The sequence below is a fragment of the Branchiostoma lanceolatum genome, chromosome 3, assembly GCF_035083965.1.
Source record: "Branchiostoma lanceolatum isolate klBraLanc5 chromosome 3, klBraLanc5.hap2, whole genome shotgun sequence".
Classification (NCBI taxonomy): domain Eukaryota; kingdom Metazoa; phylum Chordata; class Leptocardii; order Amphioxiformes; family Branchiostomatidae; genus Branchiostoma; species Branchiostoma lanceolatum.
Window position 1 is genome coordinate 24,771,140 of NC_089724.1, and position 25,357 is coordinate 24,796,496.

Here is a 25,357-nt window from a genome sequence, read left to right on the forward strand (position 1 = left end):
CTTCAAAAGCAACTGCTTTGTATACGATAAGAACTTCAAGCTGTATTTACGGACAGACACTAAGGTAGTTGCAACATGCCATGTACAACATTGTTGTTGTTCACCTTGAAAAGCCTAGAGACACATAGTGTGGTACGTTTTATTGCTGTTTCAGTAGCAGGGTATATCTTTACAAAGAGGGGTCGCTGGCCCTTCCCCTTTCACAGGAATCCCATTTTACGTCCCTTCCGAAAGACGGGTGCAGCTCCAACCGAGGTGTCCTGTCCCGGGATGCATCCAAGACAAGACCACCATTTCAACAATCTCTGCCATGATCGAACGGGTTTAAGAACAGACTGAATATCGTCTCCAGATGCCTGCTGCGTTGTTGTTGTGACCTCAGGCATTTCAAAGTACAGTGATACAAGTGGCACATTTTCCGTTACATTTTTGTGTTGTCAGGATATCTTGTTCGCCTGTAGGTGCAACAGTGGAATAGACTAGCGATGTCGATGACTCAGTGATGACTCAACAATGACCTGGCGATGACTCAGCAATGACTAAGTGCCTAACCTTTGTTTACATTTTGTAGAGACGAAATACGTTCACAATTAATGTACCTTAACATGTTGACATTTGTTTCATGATCTCCATTTTCTGTGTTCCTCTATTAATCTGTGATCGTTATGAGTTTGCAAGAACCGAGTGTATGCATAATTTAATTGAAATCATTTAGATTACACGTTAAAAATGTGACCAATTGTTGCATGATGATCTTTTACGATGTTCCCCTTGCCTTGCTGAATTGTATCTTTATAATCAGTGCATAAGACGCTTCGCTAAGCCTGGTTTTCTATCTACGCAACTATGTGTATTTCTTGTATAGATACCACGTCATCCTTTTTTAGATTGAACAACCTGTATGTAGAGAAGTAGCAAGACAGAGATGTCTACGTACTGTTTAATCTAAACTTTGCGTACATGTACATATACGTCTCAAAGATCAATTCAGTATGCTCTAGTTTTATCATCTCATGTATGAATAATTATTATTCAATGTACGGTGATGTATATTGAAAGTAGACCGAGGTCGATTGAAACATTTGGTTCTGACAAATATCAATTGAAATTACAGCAGGATACTCTACCGTTTGCTGACTGTAGCATCATATGCGCTGTCATTTTCTCTTCTTCAATAGGAAAAGAGAGAGAGATTCCAATACTTTTGCTGATTTCCTAGATTTTTAATATGATTCTGAAAGTATGTTATCGTCTGTGTTTGATTAGTAACAGTTCGCTCGATATATCATAGGCACATGTTGACTGGCACCACATTTTCCCTTTCAGAAGGAAAAAAAGGGAGATTTTATTAATACTTTTGTTCTTGATTTGCTAAATTTTCAATATAACTGTGAAAGTACGTTTTCGTCTGTGTTTCATTTGTATCAATCAATACTATAAAACTCCACCCCCTCACCAACGTGAACTATGAAAATAGATTATGAATTTTAAACTTTACGTTGGTAAACAAACATGAAACAGTTGCATCTTACGTATAGACTTAATCACAAACAAGAAACAAATATGAATACACATGTATACTCTTTAGACAGAAAGCATCATATACGAGAAAGACATACGTACATCTTAAAGTTAAAGAGACGTTATCATAAAGGATATCATAACAGAAGTTATGCTACATAAATACAATAACATGGAAAGCTGCTAGCCTATCATCGACATTATTCCGAGACCCGAAAATATAACCTTCTTGGCTATGGTAAGGAGAGAATTAACCACGTATCTATTCATAGCTTCTCAAGCTATGCTGCTTACAAACAAACAAACAAACACACACACACGCACATTAGACATCGTGAGGAAGATAATGGTACGATTGATGCCATATTTACCATCTACTATGCAGATAGTAAAGATGACATCAATAAAATGATAGAATGTCGTAGTGATGTTCAAACTAAATAGGAATCTACGAAACGCGTTGTAAGGTAGCAATTCTAGTTGCTGGAATGTTACGTCATACAGATGCAGCGCCCCCTGGCGGAGAGAATTGGGGTAGGCAACCACACAACTGCCTGCGACAGCCTGGTGACAACGGCCTTCCTCTGTCTCAAAGGTCAGACAGACTTGATGCTAATGACTGCTTCTGGCGTCGCTGCAGGAACTTTGTGACTTTTTTCGCCGGTTTTCATAGAAGTAGAAAAATGACATCCCTATAACCTGTAAGAACAGATATATCATTCCATCATTCTTGTGTGATACTTAATACCGAAGTTTACTACAATTTGCACCGAAATCAGGATGACTTGATATGTATTGGGGTCAAGTGGTAGGTATTTTCCTATTAAGTACATTATTATTTTTTACTAAATTTGACCAAAATCTACACAATTTGAGTACGCCACCACATCTTTCAATGATGATAATGATGGTAATGACGATAACAATACGCCGATGAATGTTAGATATCCAGGTAATAAAAGACACACTATAGAAAAGTTACACAAACAACGTACGACAAAATTAGGACAGCAAATTCAGGTCAGTCTGAAGCGTCCGACCTTTTCCAAAATGTATCCAGTTCAAACTGTATAACATTTGTGTTGTGAAAAATGATAATGATTAAGTATACTTACAACAACTCCTCCAAATCCAGCTGTAGCAGTCGACGCGATGGGAAAATGATACTGGTCGTCGAGGAAACCGCCAAGCGTTGGCCCAATGAACTCCCTGGAAAGAACCACATAGTTCAGTGGATGGATCAGCTTGTAAAGGTTCCCTCACACTTAGGTTTGCGACAGTAGCTCGAGGGCATTTTGGTGAAATAGTGGATATCTAAAGCGTCTTAGCCATGCCAATCAGTTTTCAGCATGTTGAATCGCACGAAACATGCAGTCAGGTCAAAGACGTATGGTACAGTCGCATAACACAGTCGTACGATACGGATGTACGGTGTAGTCGTACGATATAGTCGCACTGCACAGTCGTACGATGCAGTCGCACGGCACAGTCGAACGATACAGTCGTAGAATATAGTTTTACGATACAGTTGTACGATACAGTCGTATTAGACAACCTTACGATGCAATCGGATGTCGTAGTCGTACGATATAGTCGTGCGATACAGCCGTGCAACACAATCGTGCGATACGGTCGTACTGTACGGACCCGCGATATATTCATACGATACAGTCGTACGATACCGTCGTAAGGCACAGTCGCACGATACAGTCGTACGGCTGTCATGTTCCGTCGTGTATAAAAGTGCAATGCGTCAGTACCTACCCTAAAGAATACATGCAGTTGTACACCCCCGATACGAGTCCATACGTAGCCAAGCTGTCCTCCTGTAAACCTGCTTCTCTACAGAAGACGTAGATCAAATGGCGAGAAAGTCTGTTTTCTTGATTGTTTGATTGAATTTTTCAAACAGTATGACATATGTGAGTATACCTCTGCTCGTTGATTTGAAAGACAACAAAACACACTAAACCTAGCAAATACGCTTCTTTTTATTGGGCGTCTTGAAATTGGAGAAAAATAAACTTACTAATAAGATTTTTGATCGCTCACCGATCTTAAATAGTCTCTATCAGACTAACTACGCCGGCTGCAGGGAGAACATTTGCCGGGGGACTTTGGCCATGGAGGGTAGACCCTCTCTCCGTAGCCGACTCCCTTCAAACAATTGACTCTATATTTGCCCATTTCTACTTTTTTCCCAGCGACCCGCGGAGACTGGTAGAGGCTAGATTTTAAATTGGTATTTAGAGATAAGGCACAAAAGTTAGACACGGACCTTGCAGACTTCAGTAGTTCAGGGAAGGTCGGAACGAGTGCGGCGCCCAGGCTGACTCCAGACAACCCCAGTCCCACTAGCACCACCCACAGGTCGTTACTGGAACGGAACGAGACACGTGAGGTATGATCGGACTTGCTCAACAGCTGATAATCAAGTTGTTGGAACGTTGTAACATTTGGATAATCGCGTTGAATTGTTGCAATATTTGGGATCCTGGCGTTGCAATATTGCAACATTTGAGACACAGGCGTTGGAGCGTTGCAACATTTGAGACATAGGCGTTGGAACGTTGCAACATTTGAGACACAGGCGTTGGAGCGTTGCAACATTTGAGACGCAGGCGTTGGAACGTTGCAACATTTGAGACACAGGCGTTGGAACGTTGCAACATTCGAGACACAGACGTTGGAACGTTGCAACATTTGAGACATAGGCGTTGGAACGTTGCAACATTTGAGACACAGGCGTTGGAACGTTGCAACATTTGAGACACAGGCGTTGGAACGTTGCAACATTTGAGACGCAGGCGTTGGAACGTTGCAACATTTGAGACACAGGCGTTGGAACGTTGCAACATTTGAGACACATGCGTTGGAACGTTGCAACATTTGAGACACAGGCGTTGGAACGTTGCAACATTTGAGACACAGGCGTTGGAACGTTGCAACAGTTGAGACACAGGCGTTGGAACGTTGCAACATTTGAGACACAGGCGTTGGAACGTTGCAACATTTGAGACACAGACGTTGGAACGTTGCAACATTTGAGACATAGGCGTTGGAACGTTGCAACATTTTGAACATTGCAATAACCCGGTTTTATGGCTATAACGACGATTGAAAAATAACAAACTCCCGCTCATTCCTATGAATTCCTATATGCACATGTAGCGGCCTAGCTGTGTTAGCTTAAGTCAGGGTTGCAAGTGAACTTTTGAACAGGAAAGGCTATGGTCGTTGTTCAAAGCAAGTGAAAACTCGAAACACCAAGCAACACTTGTCGCTGGGAAATCAGTCATTTGCTTTATGTCCGTTTTATCTTTTCGTATTTCATGATTTATTCAACGCAATAGAGATGGATCTTAGTGACTTTTTAAGGAAAAAGAACACACTTTAGGAACTTACCCCTCCACAAATATGCTTTCCAAAAGAGGAGACGGGCCAATCAACAAGTAGGACGCTGCCGTGAATAACAGTCCAAGAACCATCAAGAGTCGCGGAAACACCTGAAACATTCGAGGGTTAAGCAACACTGTCTGTTAATCATCTATGATAGGCTTTGTAAAGAATGTCTATAATGTAGTTTTTAGGATAGCCATGTGTTCTACTAGTCAACATTGTTAACTCGCCTATCTGTACAGTATACCCTTGCTATGTATTGTTTCATGTTGCAATTAGCCTTCGGGCAAGAACTTTCAAATAAAATTATTATTATCATTACAATGCCCCTGGCCCTGTACTACAGCAGGGCTAAAATCAATCGGCCGAAGAGTATGCGAGTTATATATATTACATTTTTGGTAACGTTAGTAATACGCCCGGTGTTAACGATCTCTCGATCATTGCGCGAATTCGAGAGGTCGGCTAACGTTCGTACAAATGCAGGTCACAGAGCCCCATCAAATGTTATGAAGTATATAGACTTTCAGGTGAAAAATACGCTCCAGTCTCTGGCGACTTGGCAACATAGCTTCTGGCGATCAACAAGTCGGTCGAAGGCCGTCGACTCTATGGCAGCCCAGGGCATGAAGCCGAAGTCAAACTGAATTTTCCTGAAAATCTACCCTATCACAGTGGACAGGACTCGGTGATCTGTGAACATGGGCCCAGGGCCGATCTTTAAACAACGCGCGATGACCGAGAAAACACTGGGCGAATTGCTGCGGAAAATGTTCTTTAGAGCGCGCTATTGGTTACGGGCCGGCTGCACAAACGACCCAGTATAAAATGAAGTCATCAGTAAATTATAATCCCCCCAAAAGGCCTGCTATGGAGGCTAACCCACCCCTTTGTCTGTCAGCCATCCCCAGAGCGGAGCAGACAGCGTGTACAGGCCCACACTCAGCAGGAAGATCAGACCGACCTGGGCCTCTGTCATGTCAAACTGGGAGAAAACATTGTACATGATACAAAGATATGCTGTACATTCATTGACTTTCGCGGAGGTTGTATTTCGAGGTAGGTAGAAAAAGAAGGTTTTCGCGGTGTTTAAATGAATTTAAAGCTGTTCTGTTGTACCGTAGTCATATAAAGGAGACGTACCTCCGGTGTCATGGGTTCGCGAAAATAACACCACCGCGAAAGTTTCACGATTTGCAGTGTGCATGTTGTTCATTCTACAAAAGAATTCTAATACCAGCATGAACTTTTATCTAGGCAAAAATATGAAATAGAGTTCTTTATTCATTCATCCATAAATACGCTGCTTTCTTGTTTACAGATGAATAATGGGGGGGGGGCTATGGGGCCTTTCGTTGTTACTGCATTCGGTATATATATCTCATTTACGGTTTTCGATTTACGATTTTCATATTCGGTATAGATATCTTCATGAATTGGAAGTTTAGACTTTTTATATCGACATTACAAAGGGACACTCTTACCTTCAGGTTTAAATACGGCTGGAGTGTTGGCTCCAGAAATGCATAGACAGCCGCACACGTCATGATAGCCAGACCTGTAATATGCAGTAGGACCATATGCATGTCCATCAATATTTATTTACCGATAGTTATATCCGTGAAAACTGGAGGTACTTCTAGTTACCTGAGGTATTGCAATAAGTTGGTGTGTTTCTTTGCGTTGCTATGCGTCCACGGTTATTTGAATATTGCAGAGTGGCAGCTTGTAAGGTGGAGGTGGTGTAATAGGATACTTGGAGAATTGGAAATATGTTTTGCGGCCTAGGGAAATCGCAAACTGTTTTCCCTGGCCATCTGAATCCTCAGGTATGTTATTTGTCTATTTGGCGAATTTCTACTATTTTTTCAGCGACCTGTGGAGCCTGGTAGAGGCTACTATTATTTCTTTATTTCAGGCTCTCACTGGCCCATATGACATAGGGACAAACATGAAAAACAAAGATTATATACAACATTTTGAGACAAACTAACAATATTATGGCTATGTGTAGAGGCGGCTCCATAGGTTGGTGAAAAATGAGTTCTTGTAAAAAGAGTCGGACTAAAGCTGCACACTCATAATGAGAAATTCCCATACTTTGAATATTTAAACGCAACAGATAAATTCATATTTTTGTTGCGTCTAGACAACCCTTGTACAAGAAACATGGTCTGTTCATACATTTACACATATACAAAGAAGCGAGAAGAAGTTAACTCTGCTGGATTAGCTTAGCTTATCACTTTCGTCTACCATGTAACGTTATGTTTAACTATGTACTGTATTTATTTCACTGTGTATGTCACTTACATGTTAGTTAAGTTTATGTTAAACGACCTGTATCTAGCCCCTCGGGGCACGAATGTACAATAAAGGTCTTCATTCATTCATTCATTCATAATAAGGTGGACCTACTTACTCGATACGTATGTCGATGGAACTTTCAGGAGGGCAACCAGTGACGCAGTCTCCTCTGAGACTGAAATTGAATACAAATAATGACGACTGAATGAGGATGAAATAACTGATAAGAACGAGGGAATTTTCCTCTATACTAGGCTTAGGGATAGAATTAGAAAAAAAATAGAAAAAGAAATACGCATGTCTGTGAAACCAGATGAAAGCAATCTCTTATCAGTTTAGCTCACTGAACAGTTGATATCCTACTGGCCATGCCAAATAAGACAAACGTTATGAACAGATAAACAGGCTCATAGTGCTGAAAAAGGACAGCAACCTTTTTGAATTAACAACAGGCTGGGATTCGAACTCCCTACCTTGCAGTGCATAGTCTGCTGATAGCTTTATAAGGCATCAAAGCTGCTTACCTGCCTGTTTCGGCAATATCATCGGCATAAACACAGCACAGACCAGCATGAATCCGCCGACTACCAAAAACGGCACTTTATACCCTCCAAGCTACAAGAAATGAATACAGAATATGAATAAACGTCGGACACTCCTTACTTACTTTATAAACGCTATAAACTTTCCCATTCAGGAAAGTATTAAGAGGTTTGGGGTTCTCCAAAACTAAAAAAGCCCAGATGTTCTTACGTTTCAATCAGTTTTTATCATGCTGTACCTGTCATTACCTTTGCCGAGAAGGTTATATTTTGGGTAGCGTTTGTGTGTGTGTGTGTGTGTGTGTGTGTGTGTATGTGTGTGTATGTGTGTGTGTGTGTGTGTGTGTGTGTGTGTGTGTGTGTGGATGAACAGCATAACTTGTTTCAGATGCTATGAGCCATTTCATATGTTTTTTATGATACTTTTATTCATATATCATTTGCATATTTGTGACTGAACAGGCTCAGCCGTATGCGTAACCTTAGACCAAGGAGGTTTATATAGAATATAAAACCTCCTTGAAACCTCATCGCTTTGATTTCGTTTTTCCCATCACGACATTTGACGTCGACTCATCATCATGATCATATCTTGTCGCTCCAATTCTATAGCCATTGGCGGGCTGTCTGGTTAGCCTCTCGTAGATCACCGTCTGTACAAGTTGGGCCAGGGTTACAGTTCTGTAGAAGGTACTGTATTGTTTGGGGATATTCCCCGCAGGCAGTGGCAGACTGCACTTGAAGCCTTACCCATCTCAGCATGTAGTCACCAGTCCTGGCTAACTACCTTGGAACTATTACTTAAGGGGTACATACCGAATAAAGAGCTCCTCCTACGGGCGGCCCGATCATCATTCCCGCACCAGTAAATATCTCCAGAGTACCCTGGAATCATAATCTTAAAGTCATTTATCTTCCCTGTTACGTTTGAAGGTGTACAAGATGTCCCAAAAAGAATATCTATATAAAGACAGAAAGTCATACATATTGTGTGCAAGACCAAATAAGCAAACAACAGGCAGATATTGAAATGCGTGCATCCAGTATCATTATAAGCGTATTCATAGCTACATGTATATATCTACGTCTGTATGAATGTATGTACTATTTCCACATCTTGGATAAGAAACCCAAAGCTGATAAACGGATAAATAGCAATTGTCTACGCTGTATTCATAAGTAAGGGTCTATCAAACTCCGGCTTACTGTGACTATTTTTCAGTAGAAAGTTCTCCATGCAACAAAGGTTTCAATGGCAAATTCCTTGGCATATTTTTACATCTTAAAGACTCAAAATGTTCTAGCTCAGAGTTACAAACACAAACTTAGTAAATCGAAGAATGTTGCCCGGAAGTGCTTACCAAAACTGTCGCCACGTTGTCCGGAAATTCCTTGGCCATGATGGCGAAACTTGCCGTGTAGCAGGCCGACACGCCCACGGCCTCCAGCCCTCTGATTAGGAAGCAGAAGGCCAGGAAAACGTCCCCCTCCATGTAGTCCAGCATGCTGTGAATTACATACAGACACATGACAAACAAACATAATTCTTTTAAATTTTTAAATTTATTTTTTTAACGGTTCTCAGTGGCAAATGTTCTAGATGTTGGCACATCGGCAACCAAATCCACAGTGTGTTTTTTGGCACACAGTTTGACAGATTAGCCGAATAGGCTTGGTGGGCGTCACTCCACCGTCCGGGAAGGTAAATAAAATCAATAAATGTAAATTGCCTTTCCCAAGGGCACAACGTCGGGGCATGGTGAGTATCGAACTTGGGACCTATTGATCCGAGTTCAACGCTCTAACCGTTACGCCACGCCGACGTCACAAACAAACAAAGACAAACGCCACTAAAAAGACAAAGACATTCATTCATACACAGGTCAGCATCAAGAATTTGCCAGTTTGAGATGTAATCTGCAACTAACGGCGAATTTCAGCAGGAACTTCCCAGCTACATGCGTATATGTTAGTCAAACTGAATAGCTTGCAAGTAGCTGTAATAACTTTTTACGTATTTTTGGGGTAAATTTGGTCATTTATGCCCAGGAAGACTAGCTACCTACAAATACATTTGAGCTAATGGACTAGATTTATAGATTAAGTATCAAAGTGTTCAATTTCATCACTCCACTCTGAACCGGGTGGGCGGCCGATATAGAATTCTTGGCGCCTTTTGGGCCCACTCCTGGCGTCACACGTTCGAATAGTGTGAAACTTCGAACTTCCGGACGGTTGTGAGCAAGTCAGATAGCGGGCCAGATACCAGAAGAAGACGTTTAAAAATTCTAAAAGTGGTTCAAAATTTCTTTGTGCGATTTACGGTCTAAACTTTTCAATATACATTCTAACGACACAGACTAGATTTCATTCCAGTACTGCGAATTTTGTCTCCTATTCAATGGTAACATTACGACTCATAGGCTTTTACGTCCATGTGTTCAGAACTTGCTTTGGGCGCCCTAATTTCAATTTTGTGCATAAATATAAGTCGATAGCGCTGCAGCTTAGGGGCTAACCGATAGCGATGAATGTCAGATAAGCCTTATAGGATTGGTTGCCTAAAGCAACTAATCAAATACGGTTTTTTTCTGTTATAGTCCATAGTAACCATTAATGCCAGGAAGGCCTGGCATCAATCACCTAAAGTAGCATTCACCAGACTTACTTGGAATTCATTTTCCTTGGATCGACCGCTTGCAAAGGACACACAATTTTTGGTCCGACATCTAGGTAATGAAAACGTTGAAAAATAAACTTTTAACATTCTCTTCTCATTACCGTTGCAAGAGAAGGTCCCCTTTTTGTTGGCAGCCTAAATCTAAAACAAACAACAACAAAAAGAAAATCTTTACCTACCGACCCTATTTTTCTGACCTTAATCGGAAACACAAAATTAATAAGGAAATTTAATATTCTAAGTACGCATGCGCAAGGTCAAAGGTGAAGGCCCGGGCCCTGACTTGTGAAGGTTCTTGTGTGGACCATCGGTTATACGTGAAGAAACTTTGCACATGCGTATCTGATAGGAGAATAGCGAACTACCTTGTTTTCCTTGGCCTAACCGACGATACATACCCGAACAGCACTGAGCAGGTTCCCGCCACAAACATCCCCGCCACTAACATGAACTTTGCCCCGATAACGTTGATCTGTGGAAGATATCAGGAAGTCGCAACTGATGTAATATCCGCCAAAAATAATTACTCAAGCAACTGGATAAAATTTTGAAACAGTCAGACGTTTCAGACAGCAGCCACTGTCTTTCGTCAGTGACTTACTACCTGGATGACTAACTTTCACCAACGTGATGTAATATCGTTGCTGTCTGTGTCATGTGTGATGGTTTCTTTCTAAGGCACCCCGTGCAAGATTTCACATCAGTTGGACTAAAAATGAAAGTGTGGGGCGTTCTGGAAATGTTTCGATCGACATGTCAGGAGACGTGAAAGGAAAGAAAAGAAACATTAGAGAAAACAACAATTTTCTTCCCCGAAAGAACACATGCACGTTCTGTCCATTCTCTGTGAGGTGACACAAGAAACACAAAGAATAGTCCGATTTCATTTTTTACTCACGTATTTTCCAAAGAGCGGACCTGTGACCATACAGAAGAAAGCGTAGGCACCGAACACCAGTCCTACCGCTGTGTCGCTAACACCTCTGCTCTGGGCCTGTGGAGAACACCGAAGAAATGCTTGTTTTGCTTGTTTGTTTGTTATGTTTAGCCATACCTAGTATGGCTAAACATATTGTTTTTACTCATGTTTCTTCTTCTTCTCCTCCTCCTCCTGTCAAATCTTCAAATCTATTCATCTCTGTCATTTTTTGACCAAATGACCTGAAATTTGGTACAGAGGTAATGTAGGCAAAAACCAATGTGCGTTCTTTTCCTTTTTTTGATATTGACCTTGAAAGTGATTTTATTGAGGTTTTTAGGCTATTTTTAGCATATCTTGGCCTCCTGCGCCCTGGTATTTCAACCGAATGACCAGAAATTTGCTGTATATGTGGCTTGAACAAATATTTAAAGGACTACATTCCCATTTTTGGCATACATATATTCAAAACGATTTATTTTGGGCTTTCTTGACAATATTTGCCACTTCTGTCACTTTCAATACTACATATGACCTAAAGGTCATTGACCCCGAGTGCCTTGCACCTGGCCTTGCATGCCTGTGAGCCTTGCGACCACCTGATTGGTCAATTGGGTTAATCTAATTATCTTGCATTCCTGGAGCAGGTGTGCTAGTATTCATGCCAAATATGGTATGAGAATTCCTAGGACATGTGATTACATGGCTTTGTTCACTCTTTTTTTAACAAAGATACACATCTCCAGTTCCTATGTATTAAACCAAAATAATCTGGTATGTGTCTGCCTTGGTCATGTACACAGGCCCTCATTCAAATGTTTGGCATACAGCCTTTCAAAACGATTTTTTAAACAAAGAATTTTTTCGTTTCGTTATTTTCAACCCAAAGTACATTCAAACAAAGGGGTGTCACATTTTTATATTTCACCCATACTATCGCTGAAATATGTTGTTTTTGGTCATTTCCTTCTTCTCCTGTCAAATCTTCATATGTATACTATGGAAAACTTCATTCTTCCCTGGGGTTGATCTTTTTTAATTCAATTTTGAACTGGGTTGATTATGCGCAAGAGTGTAATTTTCAGCGGATATTTTTCGACTGGTTTACATGGAAATGGCACGGAATATCCCATTCTTGCAAGGGGAGGATTCTTTAATTATTTCTTTCAATTTTGAGCTGGAATGATTATGAAAAAGTCCATTTGTTAGCAGAAGTGTATTTGTTAATCAATAAGTGGATATGGTTGTGGACTGGTCCATATTGTGTTGAGGTGCTACTGGAAGACTCAATTTTGGACTGGGGTGATTCATTTTTTTAGTGCAAGTATTTTAGAATGGTCCATTGTTATTTTGGGAGAGTCCATTTTTTGCATGGCGAGGAGTATGGCTAAACATGCTGTATTTGCTCGCAAATGTTGCCTTTCTAGTTTCTTAGTGCACCTACAAACTAGAGGTCTACGATCTCATAACTTCGATGAATGAAATCAAATGTTTTAGACACCATTTCAATCTTGAATATGCAGATGTAGCAAGACATGGCTGTACTGCTGAAGACTTCATTTTGATTGCAATCGAATACAATATCATGAGTGTTCTCTTAATGTGTTAGGAGCCGTCAAAGACTCATCCTACACTAACTTTTATCAAGCTTTGGATTGGGAGGGACCTCTAAATCGACTTTCCTATGCCACACATGGTTTGGTTAAGCCTTCAAAAACAATCACTTAAAAACACATGTATCTACATTTCAAACCTCAAATCTTTACCACCCCTGCAAAGCTGGATTTGTCAGGTTGCTTTAGGTAAAAAAAGGAGGAGGTTAACTCTTGCATTTTTAACGAGCTAAAGACAGAAGTTTCAGATGAGACCAGGATTTCACCCCCATCCTAATACCAAACTTTATTGCACAGCAAATGCAACAGGTACAATGTATGGCAAGTTCGTAGGTAGTAAACAATATCAAGACATATATATCTTTGCTTATTAACAATGCTAATGAATTCTACAAAACTTAAGACTAAACACTACGGTATCCAATACGAGTAGTACAGAATATGTATATGGAACATGTATTTTGTATCAGTCTAACCATAAGAGAAGGGTCCAGAGGTCAATCCGAGATCAAAACATGACAAAAATTAAACGCCGGCACTGCCCGGGAGACTTGCATAAGAGGCTAGGTCGTTCAGCGATCAGCGTCTAGTGTACACTGCACGAAATGGCCTCGGATCCCGGCGGATACGTACAGGGATTCCTCCGAAAATATTCCAAAGCCCGTGCGGATTTTGGTCAGATCCGTTAGTTACGTTGGATCCGTCAGTATCCGTCAGCATCCACCGAAAAAACCAAATCCCTGTACGTATCCGCCGGGATTCGAGGCCATTTCGCCCAGTGGTGGTGAAAGGAGGAGGGCCTTAACAGCACTAGGTTACCTCTCCGGGAAAGAATGGCGCTGGGATGGCATAACACATGCACGCAGCGAAGTTCATCGTCGCCAGGGACATGAGTGTGAATTTCCGACGGTGGCGGCCTGGATTCTGTGGTGTTGGACCTTTAACATATATTAGTGAGACATTAAATATTGAATACCATTCTTCAAACATAATCTTACACGAAGTTCTATTTAAATCTTTGAATCTTTGAATCTTTTGAATCTTTATTCTTTGCTTTCGGACACTCATTTGTCCTTAGCAATAAGATATAAGATACACACAATAACAACAATACAACAACAATGAATAAAAGACAGCTAGTACAATGAAGCAAGGTAAAACCACAGGACAGACGCTAGTACATACAATCAGAGATTCGAGTTAATCGTAGTGAGGACTTAAGTTATGTGACTAATGTCCTTCCTATACTTATCTCTCATATCTAACGCTCTTATCAAATATTTTCCGAACTGTCTGATAAGAGGGACTGATGGTCCGGACAGAAGTTCCCTGAATTTATGTGGGTCTGGCCACTTTACATAAAAAGATGGAATGATAAGCATTATTATCAGAGCATGCAGAGCACTCTCTATATATGTCCATCGGATGAATTCTCCAAGCACAGGTTACGGTCTGGGTGCTAGTAGTGGCCGCGAATTCGAAGTCAAGTTAGTAACTTGAGACTACAAAAATCGCGGTCACTTCTAGCCGCACAATCACCACGTTACCTTTACTTGGCGAATACATTGATGGTCTCACCTGTGCATGACAGTCTTACTCTCTGACGGTTTTGATTTCGGTATCAATCATTACGTTCAAATTGTCATACTCTGTCTTATGCCATTCCCATTAAAAGTATACAATAGCCACTATCTACAAAAGAATATTGGTAGCATTTGCACATTTGCAAAATATCTATCAATATTCGCCCCCAAAATGATAATGTCACATGCATGAAATGTAACATAACGGAATCACACAACCATGTCCAAATCATGTCAATATCCATCTCGGCTACATACATGGCAAAGGTCATGAACATCCTTATTGAGTTGTCCTCTTCGTAAATTCCAAACAAAAACATACCTGCAGTTATCAACAGTTTGCTAGGGGACCAAGCCTTTATCAATTCTTCTCGGCCCCAAAAGCTAACTTCCACGCAAGTAAAATCATGGCCATTGCACATCCAGGACAGCAGATACAAACTAGAGTTCCAGGACCTCATACATCCGCCAGATGACGTTGATATTTTTTGTATTGAGATCATAGACGTACTCAAGTTTAAAAAACTTGTTTTGTCGTCACCATTGAACATAAACAGAAATACCAAAGTATAAATAAATACTAATTATAAGACCAAACATTAATACTATTTGCTCTCTGCACCCAAGACCTATCTACCACTCAAACGTATGTACATCTCGTAATGTATATGTCAATAATAAGGGTAGGTGTCAAGTAAGTCTTAGAATGGTAGCATAAAGCGTCAAATGAGGCGGAAGGTAACCGGGTCCGGGGGCAAAGGACATATTGCACGCAATGCATGACACAGTCACCTTCAACCGAAGGCCTTGTTCAACCGGTTTTCCCCACATCGGCACAGACCAATTTTTCACCATGCAGACGTACGACTTCAACCCGCTTGACCTTCTCGGACTGAACATGGACCCAAGCTGATCAACTGTCCACACTGGTTAGTCTGAATACTTCTTTTCCTCAGCAACCTTTAAATAATACATAATAGTTGTTCTTGTGCGCAACGTTCATTTTGGGAGAGTAGTGTACTGCTAGCGAGGACCTCCCAGTGTTGTTATAATTCATTGAAGCTACTAGTAACTCTCCCACCCGCCCATATGCCTGGGGCATATTTTGTGCCCTCCTTTCTAGCTATAATTATTGTCTGAGTACTATTGGCACGTTTTCACCTAAGTCTAGGTTAAAATCAGTACCAACATTCCGCCTTCAGTTTTTTCTATCACAATGTGTCCGCTCCGCACAAAACAGTGAACAAGCAGTGAAGATTATCATCTAACTGCCATTAACATGTTGGGTTACATAAATACGCCACTTTGAAAAACAGTGTGTTTGATACGTTTGCAGCACCCCCCAGGTATGCACAGTTTAGATTTACAGGAGCGCATTGCACTGGGGGACGTTGGGCTGAAGATCTGTTTGGACATATCTTTTCAGGGTGGCGGAATTATGTACCCTGGTGGAATCATGTTAGTACAATGTAGATGCTATAACATAACCTCGTCAGATTGCGTTATTGCGATAAAGCGTAGATTGCATTCCGTAGTAGTTTTTTAGAATAGCCATATGTTCTACTTGTCAACATTGTTAACTCGCGCTATCTGAACAGTATACCCTTGCTATGCATTGTTTCATGTTGCAACAAGAGTTCTACGACCTCATACCTTCGTCAAATGATTTTGACCTTTATGACTGACGTATTAGGAGTGTTTTTCATCAATCATCAATTATACCAGTTGACCCTCTTCACCCAAATAACATAAGTTGTCCAAACCTCCTTGTTATGACTATGAGCTTAACAAAGAAGGTTATGCTAACATTTATCATCAATTATGCAAATAAGCTCCCTCCTTATTAGCATAATTTGATTCAATGGTGTTCACATTCACACAACTTCCTAATGCCACAATTATGAAATTGCCGTCATTTACTAGTATGGAATTATAGTAGTTTCTCATTAATTATGCTAATTAGGCCCACATTTGCATATTTCCTATCTATCAACATTCCTCTCTTCCTTAGTTACAAATGTCACATATTTGAATAGTCATATCATGGAACACAGCAGATTTTTAAAATTGCCTCATTAATTATGCGAGTTAGAATTTGATTTGCATAATTATCATCCAATCATACAAAGCATCACGTAAGCTATCTACATACCAAAAATCATGAACATCCATCAAGACCATCTCGAGTTATAGTTTTTCTCATTAATTATGTCAATGAGGTTCTCATTTGCAAAGCTGATATCTATTAATATTTCTCTCTTCCTCAGTTACATATGTCACATGTTTAAGAGTCCTATCATGGAAATTGATGGATGTATAAACTTTCCTCATTAATTATGCAAATTAGATACTGATTTGCATAATAAGTATCTAATCATGTACATCAGCACTCAAGCTATGTACTTACAGAAATTTATGACCATCCACCAAGCCCTTCTTGAGTAATTCCCTTTCACAGTCTGAAGCAAAACCTGCCCCTGCTATAGCCAACCCATAGGTCTGCTTGGAGACTACCTTACCATTATGCCTACAGCTGGCTCACAGCCAATTTGTGTAACTGACGTTTCCTGCCCTCAACATGACCCCTCAGGACCTCCTTGCCCTATGCATGACGCCTTGGCATGACGCCTTGGCATGACGCCTTGGCACGTATACATACTTCAGCATACAATGTAACACATTTTTACACTTTTCTCGTTAATTATGCAAAACACTTCGCCCAAAATCTAATCATCTTGAGATTTCCCACATACACACCGATACACCAACTACGACAACAAACCATCCAGGCGTTCTCGACTTATTCTGTTCACTAACAGACACACAGACAAGCACCATCGAATAACCTTGTCGACGAAACCATTTCGTCGACGAAGGTAATTAGCCCTCGGGGAAGAAGTCGCAAATAAAGTTATTATTATATTGTGCGAAGTTAAGCCTACAATGGTATTCAAACATAGGATCGAATTTTGTTGCAATGATTCAAGACTCCTCCTTTCGTAGATATATAAGCCAAAATGAAGATGATGTGTTTTAGCAATTATGACTATCATTTACGCGGCATAATTGAAAGTAGACAGGGGGCGGTTGTTCGGGCACGGGCCGCTAGGAGCGCAATGAAGTAAGGCTAGATCGAACATTGCAGTGCAGTGCAGGCATAACATTGTATATGTGAACTGAAAGAATCATTGGAAAGTTTATCACCTTTTGCAACAAATATTGACAGCACTCTGACATTCCATTTAGGCCATGTTGCTTCGGTTATATGGATGACATCCGCGTGCGCATCCAATTTCGTCCATTTTCAAAACAAAAAACGTTTTCAATCATACTGAAAATCATATGAAGCAGCTGTAAAATGATCAAACATATGCCGTAAATTGCAAAAAGACATCGAAAAACGGATACTAATTATGTCGTAGAATGCCAAACTCAATTCCTAAGTCAAAGAAGAAGATATAAACAAAAATGAATGACGTATTGTTCGATATACTATGCTCTATGATGAACCAAGAACTTGATTAAATCATTAGTACAAACTCCTAGATTTCATGATAAAGGCACATTTTTTGCCAAACTTTTTTTTTCCTACGCTTGTACTACGGTTTTTGTCATCCGTTTAATCGAATGAATTAATCGACATGTACCGTCTGACAGATATGGCGGTGACAAAAAATAAAGACGCCAGCTCTCCTCCAGATGTGACGGGACACAAGGGCCACAAAATAAGAGTAAACAGACTACAGAGGACCATCGCTCTCGGCGCAGCTTTGCTATCAATGGCATACGCCCTGATATGGTTTTCGCTCAGGTAACAAGACTTTGTCTACAATATGATGTTTTGTTTGATGCACATTTGTTTAATTGTCTCTTAATCTTAAAGGGGGACTCAACACCAGAAGAAAGTATAATATTTGTTTTTAAATAAAAATGATAGCGATAATAATCTAATGATTAAGAAATATAGCATTAAAACAAATTATTGTATTAGAAACTTGACTTTGGACTAGGCAGCGTTTGCATTTAACAGCGATAGTATTCTGATAACCCCCACAATACCATAAATAATATACTGGGGGGTATTGATTCCAACTTTGTAAAATACACATTTCAATATATGGATATGGTCTATCTAACCACAGAAATCACGAAATTTGGGCAATCATTGGAGTCTAGACCCCCTGTACATACCCCTTGAAGTTTGTACATGTTATAATGGGACTAGTCCATTTTTGCAATGGGGGTGATTTGGAAATAGTCTATATCTGGGTGGAGAATAAATTTGGGGTTCAGATATTTACTTTGATGTCTTCATATCTTAAATTACTTATACTTTAAGGCATTAATTATGTTTGCTATACCTTAATTCTAGTTTAGTACATAGTCATGGTACAAACTTCAGGGGGTATGTACGGGGGATTAATATTGAAAAAATTACAAAATTTTTACATTTTCATCTTCAGATAGACCGCCCCCATATTTCTAGGTTCGTATTTCAGCAAAAACTGCACTTTTGCGAAATAGTACCTCCCCCTAGCAAGGTGTAACATATTACATCGCCAGCAAGTATTCGACAAACTTCAACTGGGGCGATGTTAATAAGAAATCTTGAGTTGATCTTAAGAATTCCTTCAATGTTTTCCTGGATACTTGTTGGTCAACTGATAGCCTTAGCAACTTCATTTTGCACTTGCTTTGTGTCAAAAATTACTTTGATCTCTGGCGATCATCGCATTAAAATCCATACTTAAGACATAAAAACAGTGTTCTCGGAAAAATGAGGCGATGTTGAAAAATCAACCAACAGGTATGGCGGATGTGACGTCAGGTTTAAACACCATATAAGGAGGTTCACGATTCTAAGTGCGCATGTGCAGTGAAATGCATTGTTGGCGGTATGTCAAAGGTGACGGCCCTGAGACATTAGTATGCAAATCAAGACAATGGTCTAGACAAGAAATGTTTACAACTGAGGAACCTTCACCTTTGACATGTTACACACAATGCATGTCACTGCAGATGTGTACTTAGAATCATGAACCTCCTTATTGCTGACATGTTTAGCCTCCTTCGCAGGCTTCCTAGAACGGCGGCGTATATCGTCCCTCGGCTACATAACTCCCTTGGCAGCGAAACTCCCTTGCCGGCATTAGAGAACCTTGGCCCGTGTTAGAACTCGCGTCACCCCCCTCCCCCAAATATATACGCCGCCGTTCTAGGAAGCCTGCGAAGGAGGCTAGACATGTTTACGTTTTCATGAAGATTGAAGATGTATCCAGGCAAATGAATAACATGTTTGTCTTTCCCCATAAAATCCAGCCATCCAAACCTCTTGACGCGTGCGATGGCTGCTAAGTCTGCTCAGTCAACTGGTATTTGGACATTTGGGGACTTAGCTCCAGATCCAGAATGGCAGTTCAACGCTGAAGCTTTGGCGGAAGTTAGGTCAGTCCAATATTCCTTTGATGCCTTCTCTAGTCTATATTTCTCTTTTCTTAACATTTCATTGAGCGATAACTTTATTGAGACACCAAATTTATTATTCAATCTGATCATGATCAACCGCGCTCATTTTTGTAAGATTCCTTGAACAAAACCATACCCACATACTATAAGCCCATTCGCGGTTCCGACTACGCATGTGCAGTGTCAAAGGTGAAGGCCCCCGGCTTGTGAACAGTGCTCGTGTCGACATTGTCTAGATTTGCATAACAACGCCCCGACGGGTTTTGTTTACGTCTCGGGGGCCTTTACCTTTGACACTGCATATGCGTAGTCGGAACCGTGAATGGGCTTATTTTGTTTTGCGTGATGATGCTGTCTGCGTGACAGGTCACGTTTTGGCAACGCCTCAGGGTGGATGGATATTGTGTAAACTGTTTGACCTTTTAGCAAGACTCGACTTCATTAGGTACAGGGATAAAGTGGATTCGTAAACAGTACAGCGATTGTTTGCTCTGATGTCTCAATTTGTCTTACAGGAAGATCACATCACGAGTGAAACTTAACAAACGATTGCAGGATAAGATGAAGAAGAAGAAAAAGAAGAAAAAGGGTAGAGCACTTTCCATTGGCCACTACAGCACATGCGCGGTCGTAGGCAATAGTGGCGTTCTCCTCGGAAGCGGCTGTGGTGCAGAAATCGACTCCATGGATTACGTCATCAGAATGGACCTGCCCGTTCTCAGAGGGTTTGAGAAAGATGTTGGCGGACGAACCAGTTTGACATTGCTCAACCTCAAAACGGTGAACCGAATGCTGTTATCTTCACAGTTGAAAAACAGATCTCAAGATGTGTACAAGAGTCGCTTAGAAGATGCGCAAGGCAGCGTTCTGCTCGCTTACCCTCTTAATAGACCTAAAATCACCAAGGCTCTACAAGTGTATAAACTCCCCTTTAGGGTGCTCACTGTGGCGGATGGATTAAAACATAACATTATTCCGTAAGTACCAGTTTCATCTACAATATCCACAGTAGAATACAACAACAGAGAGTACGTACAATTTCATACCACAAAGCTATTGGGCTGCAAAGAACACAAATTGAACATATGAGGTGTTTCCCGATCCCATTAATATCATAATCAATAATATCAATAACACGCAGGAGATGAAAAATCTGTCTTGTCTTTCTTCCGTTTTATTTTATCGACCAGAATTGCAACTGCCTTATCGAAGAAGAAGATGGCGGCGGCGCCGACCACCGGCCTTGTCAGTGTGGTGATGATGACGACTTTCTGTGACCACTCCTACATGTATGGATTCTTCCCTTTCATGAAAGATGCGAACAATCAGTCCATTCCCTACCACTACTATCCGGACGACAAACTCCATATTCCGTTCGGAGTTGGCTTCGATGATAAGCACGATGTGAATAAGGAATTTGATCTATTTAGGGATCTGCACAGAAGAGGGGCTGTGAAGATGCATATTGGTCCATGTGGAAATCAATGAGCTGCCCTATAATTAGTGGTGCGTACCTAAACCCGAGTTTAGGTTTAGGTTTGGACTCGAGTCCAGAGGTTTAGATTCAGGTTAGGACTTGAAAGTCCGGACTTGAACCAATGGAATATGTGTGCTACGAACATTTTTTTCCTGTTTCATGTAAAATTGCATATTGGCATATATTTTACATGCAATGTGAAAACTATAATATGCGGAATTATGTACAGTCAGTAATTAATGCAGAAGTTCAGTTATAAACAAAAAAACAGCAATGTTTTCATATTTTTCCAGTGCAAATTTCACGATCTAAGGAAGCTTTAAGATGGTTTAAATCAAACAGGAATGTAAAAGCGAGAGATTTTTTTTTCAAGTCCGGACTTGTTTCCAGATGTTAAGGTTTTTTTGGACTTCAATCTAAAGGTTAAGAACAGGTCCGGAACAGGTCCGGGGTTTAGGTACGCACCACTACCTATAATACACTCCTTTACCTTTGGGACCGCATTGTAAACACTGCATTAACTATCCAATGTAAATAGAATGAAGACCCTACTATTTACCATCAAGGAGTTATAGAAGTCTACTATTACTTTAATTTATCTGTGTCCAAGTCGGTACCATATTGTATATAGTTAAGTCAAGTCAGAGTTTATTGCACAACGATTGTAACAGGTACAATGTGAGGCAAAAATAAAATACTACTGGCTACTTATATATCAAACTACTAAAAGCTACAGGGAGGTTCTATGCTATACAATGGTTAGGTTCTAGGCTGTATAATGCTCCATTTCAAACTACATGAAGGCACTATCTATATAATATTGTCAGAGGTAGATAACATCAATAGGAGATACAATAGGGAGTTCTAAAAAACCGCCTGGTGCACCACATGGCACCCAAGAGCTATCCACCACTCAGAAAATTCCGCTGCAGTACCAAAGCAAGCCGCTAAGAGGACCGTTGCCTTGATATTCTTCTCTCCGACACCTACCCACCAACCAAATATCATGAACACCCATCCACAGCTTCTTGAGTTACGCTATTTACAAACAAACAAATAAACAAACACGCATACGTCCACAGCCTGGCAACAATGTAGCAAAATAAAACTGAAAACATAACGTTCTGGCAAAGCTAAAAAGGAGAAGTTCTACTGCAATGCTAAAGAAAGCAGCTAGGCGGGTCCAAAATCGATCTAGCCAACATTTTGTGAAGACATACGCCCATACTAAATAACGTTATATATCAACCCTTCAGTGTTACCCCCCCCCCCCCCCCGCCTCATAATGCGTTACACCTACCGTTCGCTAGATGTCTCTCCTCCTTCTCCGGTACCTGAACGTGCACTGAACCCTGATCAGCCGATGCATTAAACATGACGACACCGCCATAGCTTGTTTCCTCAGATGTTATCAGTCTTGCTCGTTCTTCCTCCATGTTTGTAGATATCGATGTTCTATCCGTAACGACGGTGCCGCTCCAAGTCACCCAGTCTAACCTTTGCCGTACCTGTTGAGATGGTTTGAAGTTTGATCTGTGAGCGTCCTTCTAAGGGCCCTGTCACACTTGTACGTATATTCAAGTGCGCATGAGTTGCGCAATAACATTTCTTAGGTTTAAGGAAAGTTTGCGGGGAAGAAGTTGTTTTCTGCGTTGACCCACCGTTGTGCAGCCTAGTTATCAAACCAAGGAAATGACTTCTAGGGCTGAAACTTCAATCTTGACCAAAAACATGTTAATACGCAACTCATGCGGGCTTGTATATGCGCACAAGTGTGACAGGGGCTTTAGATATCAAAAGTCTCATTAATAGCTATCTACCACTCAAAAATCAGGACCATGGCATGTCCAGAACACGAGATATCAAAACAAGAAGTTCCGCTGCAGTACCGTAACAAGCCGCTAAGGGATCCAAAATCTAATCATTTTCATGTCTCATCAAGACCTACCCACCTACCAAATATCAAGACAATCCATTCAAGCATTTTCGAGTTATGCTGTTCTTTACACACATACACACAAACGCTACCCTCTGCATAACCTTCTCGGCGAAGGTGAATATCTGCGACGCGTACGCGCCCTGTACGGTAGTAGATAAAGGTACACACAATTTGCGAAAGGATCAGGTAGGCGGCGTGTAACATTTCTTCTCGCCCAGCCTATAAGCGTAATGGTGTCTAACCTTACTCTCCAAGCAGAGGTTGGTGGGGAAGATTGTGACCGTTTTATAATATGCCCCGTTTTTTGTCCGGTCTCCCTATGACAAAGTCATGATTTGTAACAGGGACAGCGCAGTAGATTGACCAGAGTGTCCACTGAGACGACGAATTAGTTTCAGTGTATCGCTAATGTAACCAAAGAATAAGTTGGACTATAACATGTTCACCTTTTGGATCACCAGAACAACATCCAGATCGTCATCATCTCGTCAGGACGCGTCTGTTGAGGATGACTTATGATTGAAACATGTCCCTATGTAACGTTACCAAGACAGCACACGACATGGACGTGGAGGCGATATGACTGTGGTACATGTCTTCAGTGTGCTGTGTCAGAGGACAAAGTCCGCTGCGATCATGTGATTGTGTGTGCACCTGTTAATGGTATGTATATTATGACCTATTGTGTACTTAGTTGGGGTGTACATGTGAAGGTCAAAATCCTCTCCGCGAGGTTGTTGCTCCGTTTGTAATTGAGGGCTGGTTCTAGGGTCACAGGTCATAGGGTAATAGTTGAGGTTAAGGGTTTGCCTTCACAGCGCGACCGATCCTCCCAAAACTAGCGCAGACTTCTGTTTGAAAACTACCTCGCCCCGCGAGTGTGACGCCCTTCTTTTCCCTCAGGTATACTGGAAACCCCCAAACAGTGCAGGGACAAATATTTGGCAGGGGTAGAAGTTTGCCTTGACACCGGGTAGCATGGGTGTCAAGGCCTATTTAGCTCAGGTCAACTCAATCTTATGTACGACATCAGAAAAAAGGCAAAAACATCTTCGCTGGTCTTATTTGTCTTACCTGTGGTTATTTTCCGGATAATGTTTGATATCCGGACAACATTCCATTTGATGTCATGATAATCGAAATCTTCAAATAATGTAACTGATATAGGAAAATTGCATATTTGAACGGATACAAGCAACTGTTGTGTGCAACCACATGTCACCATACCATTGTGGCATTTCGTATCACTTACACAACATATAACGTTGATAATACCCAACCAGTCAGACCACAGGCGGTAGGCAAAGGTATAGTCGTTGAATAGCTGCTGAAGTTCCGATCGTGAGTAGTACTCGATCGGCGCGGGGATCACCCGTGCCGAGCTTCCGAGCGAAACCCGAAGTGATGCCGAAGGCACGAACGGGGAGTTCGGCGGAGCGGAAAAGTTTTCGGGGTTCGGCGGAGCCGAACAGCAAGCAAGAGGTAATTAGCGCAAGGGACGACGGGAGAAATCGTCCCCGCTAATGAGGGGGGGAGGGATGCATATATATATATCCGCACGCCTCTACAACATAGACTTTGTCAATATTGTAATTTAAATCAAGTAGAAGATGAGCAACATTTCGTCCTAGATTGTAAATTATACGATAGCGAAAGAAGTGTACTTTTTAACTTTATCAAAGAAAAATTCCCATATTTCGAACATCTAAATGCAACAGACAAATTCATATTTTCATTACCCTTTGATAATCCTTATATAAGAAATACTGTCTGTTCATACATTTACACATGTACAAAGAAGCGAGAAGAAGTCGACACTACTGGACTAGCTTAATTTAATAACACGTTTGTCTACTCTATATGTTTACAGCTTGTATTGTTGTATTTATATCCTTGTATGTTCCATGTGTT

The 25,357-nt window shown here is 40.9% G+C and overlaps 2 protein-coding genes across 2 annotated transcripts; one reads left to right on the forward strand and one right to left on the reverse strand.

Moving 5' to 3' along the window:
• Positions 1-926: 926 nt before the first annotated feature.
• Positions 927-24,064, reverse strand: LOC136429462 (MFS-type transporter SLC18B1-like). The gene is made up of 16 exons (XM_066419292.1): positions 23,893-24,064; positions 22,808-23,015; positions 13,801-13,919; positions 11,348-11,443; positions 10,848-10,921; positions 9,131-9,275; positions 8,586-8,654; positions 7,752-7,842; positions 7,343-7,402; positions 6,405-6,478; positions 5,807-5,905; positions 4,927-5,027; positions 3,800-3,898; positions 3,286-3,363; positions 2,637-2,730; positions 927-2,220 (listed from the first exon to the last, which is right to left on the reverse strand). The coding sequence occupies exons 2-16, from the start codon at positions 22,941-22,943 to the stop codon at positions 2,134-2,136; spliced, it is 1,422 nt and encodes a 473-aa protein (XP_066275389.1). The 5' UTR covers positions 22,944-23,015; positions 23,893-24,064; the 3' UTR covers positions 927-2,133.
• Positions 15,358-22,012, forward strand: LOC136431173 (alpha-2,8-sialyltransferase 8B-like). Its single transcript, XM_066422453.1, has 5 exons — positions 15,358-15,493; positions 18,222-18,375; positions 19,884-20,009; positions 20,546-21,007; positions 21,221-22,012. The coding sequence occupies exons 2-5, from the start codon at positions 18,224-18,226 to the stop codon at positions 21,516-21,518; spliced, it is 1,038 nt and encodes a 345-aa protein (XP_066278550.1). The 5' UTR covers positions 15,358-15,493; positions 18,222-18,223; the 3' UTR covers positions 21,519-22,012.
• Positions 24,065-25,357: the final 1,293 nt, after the last annotated feature.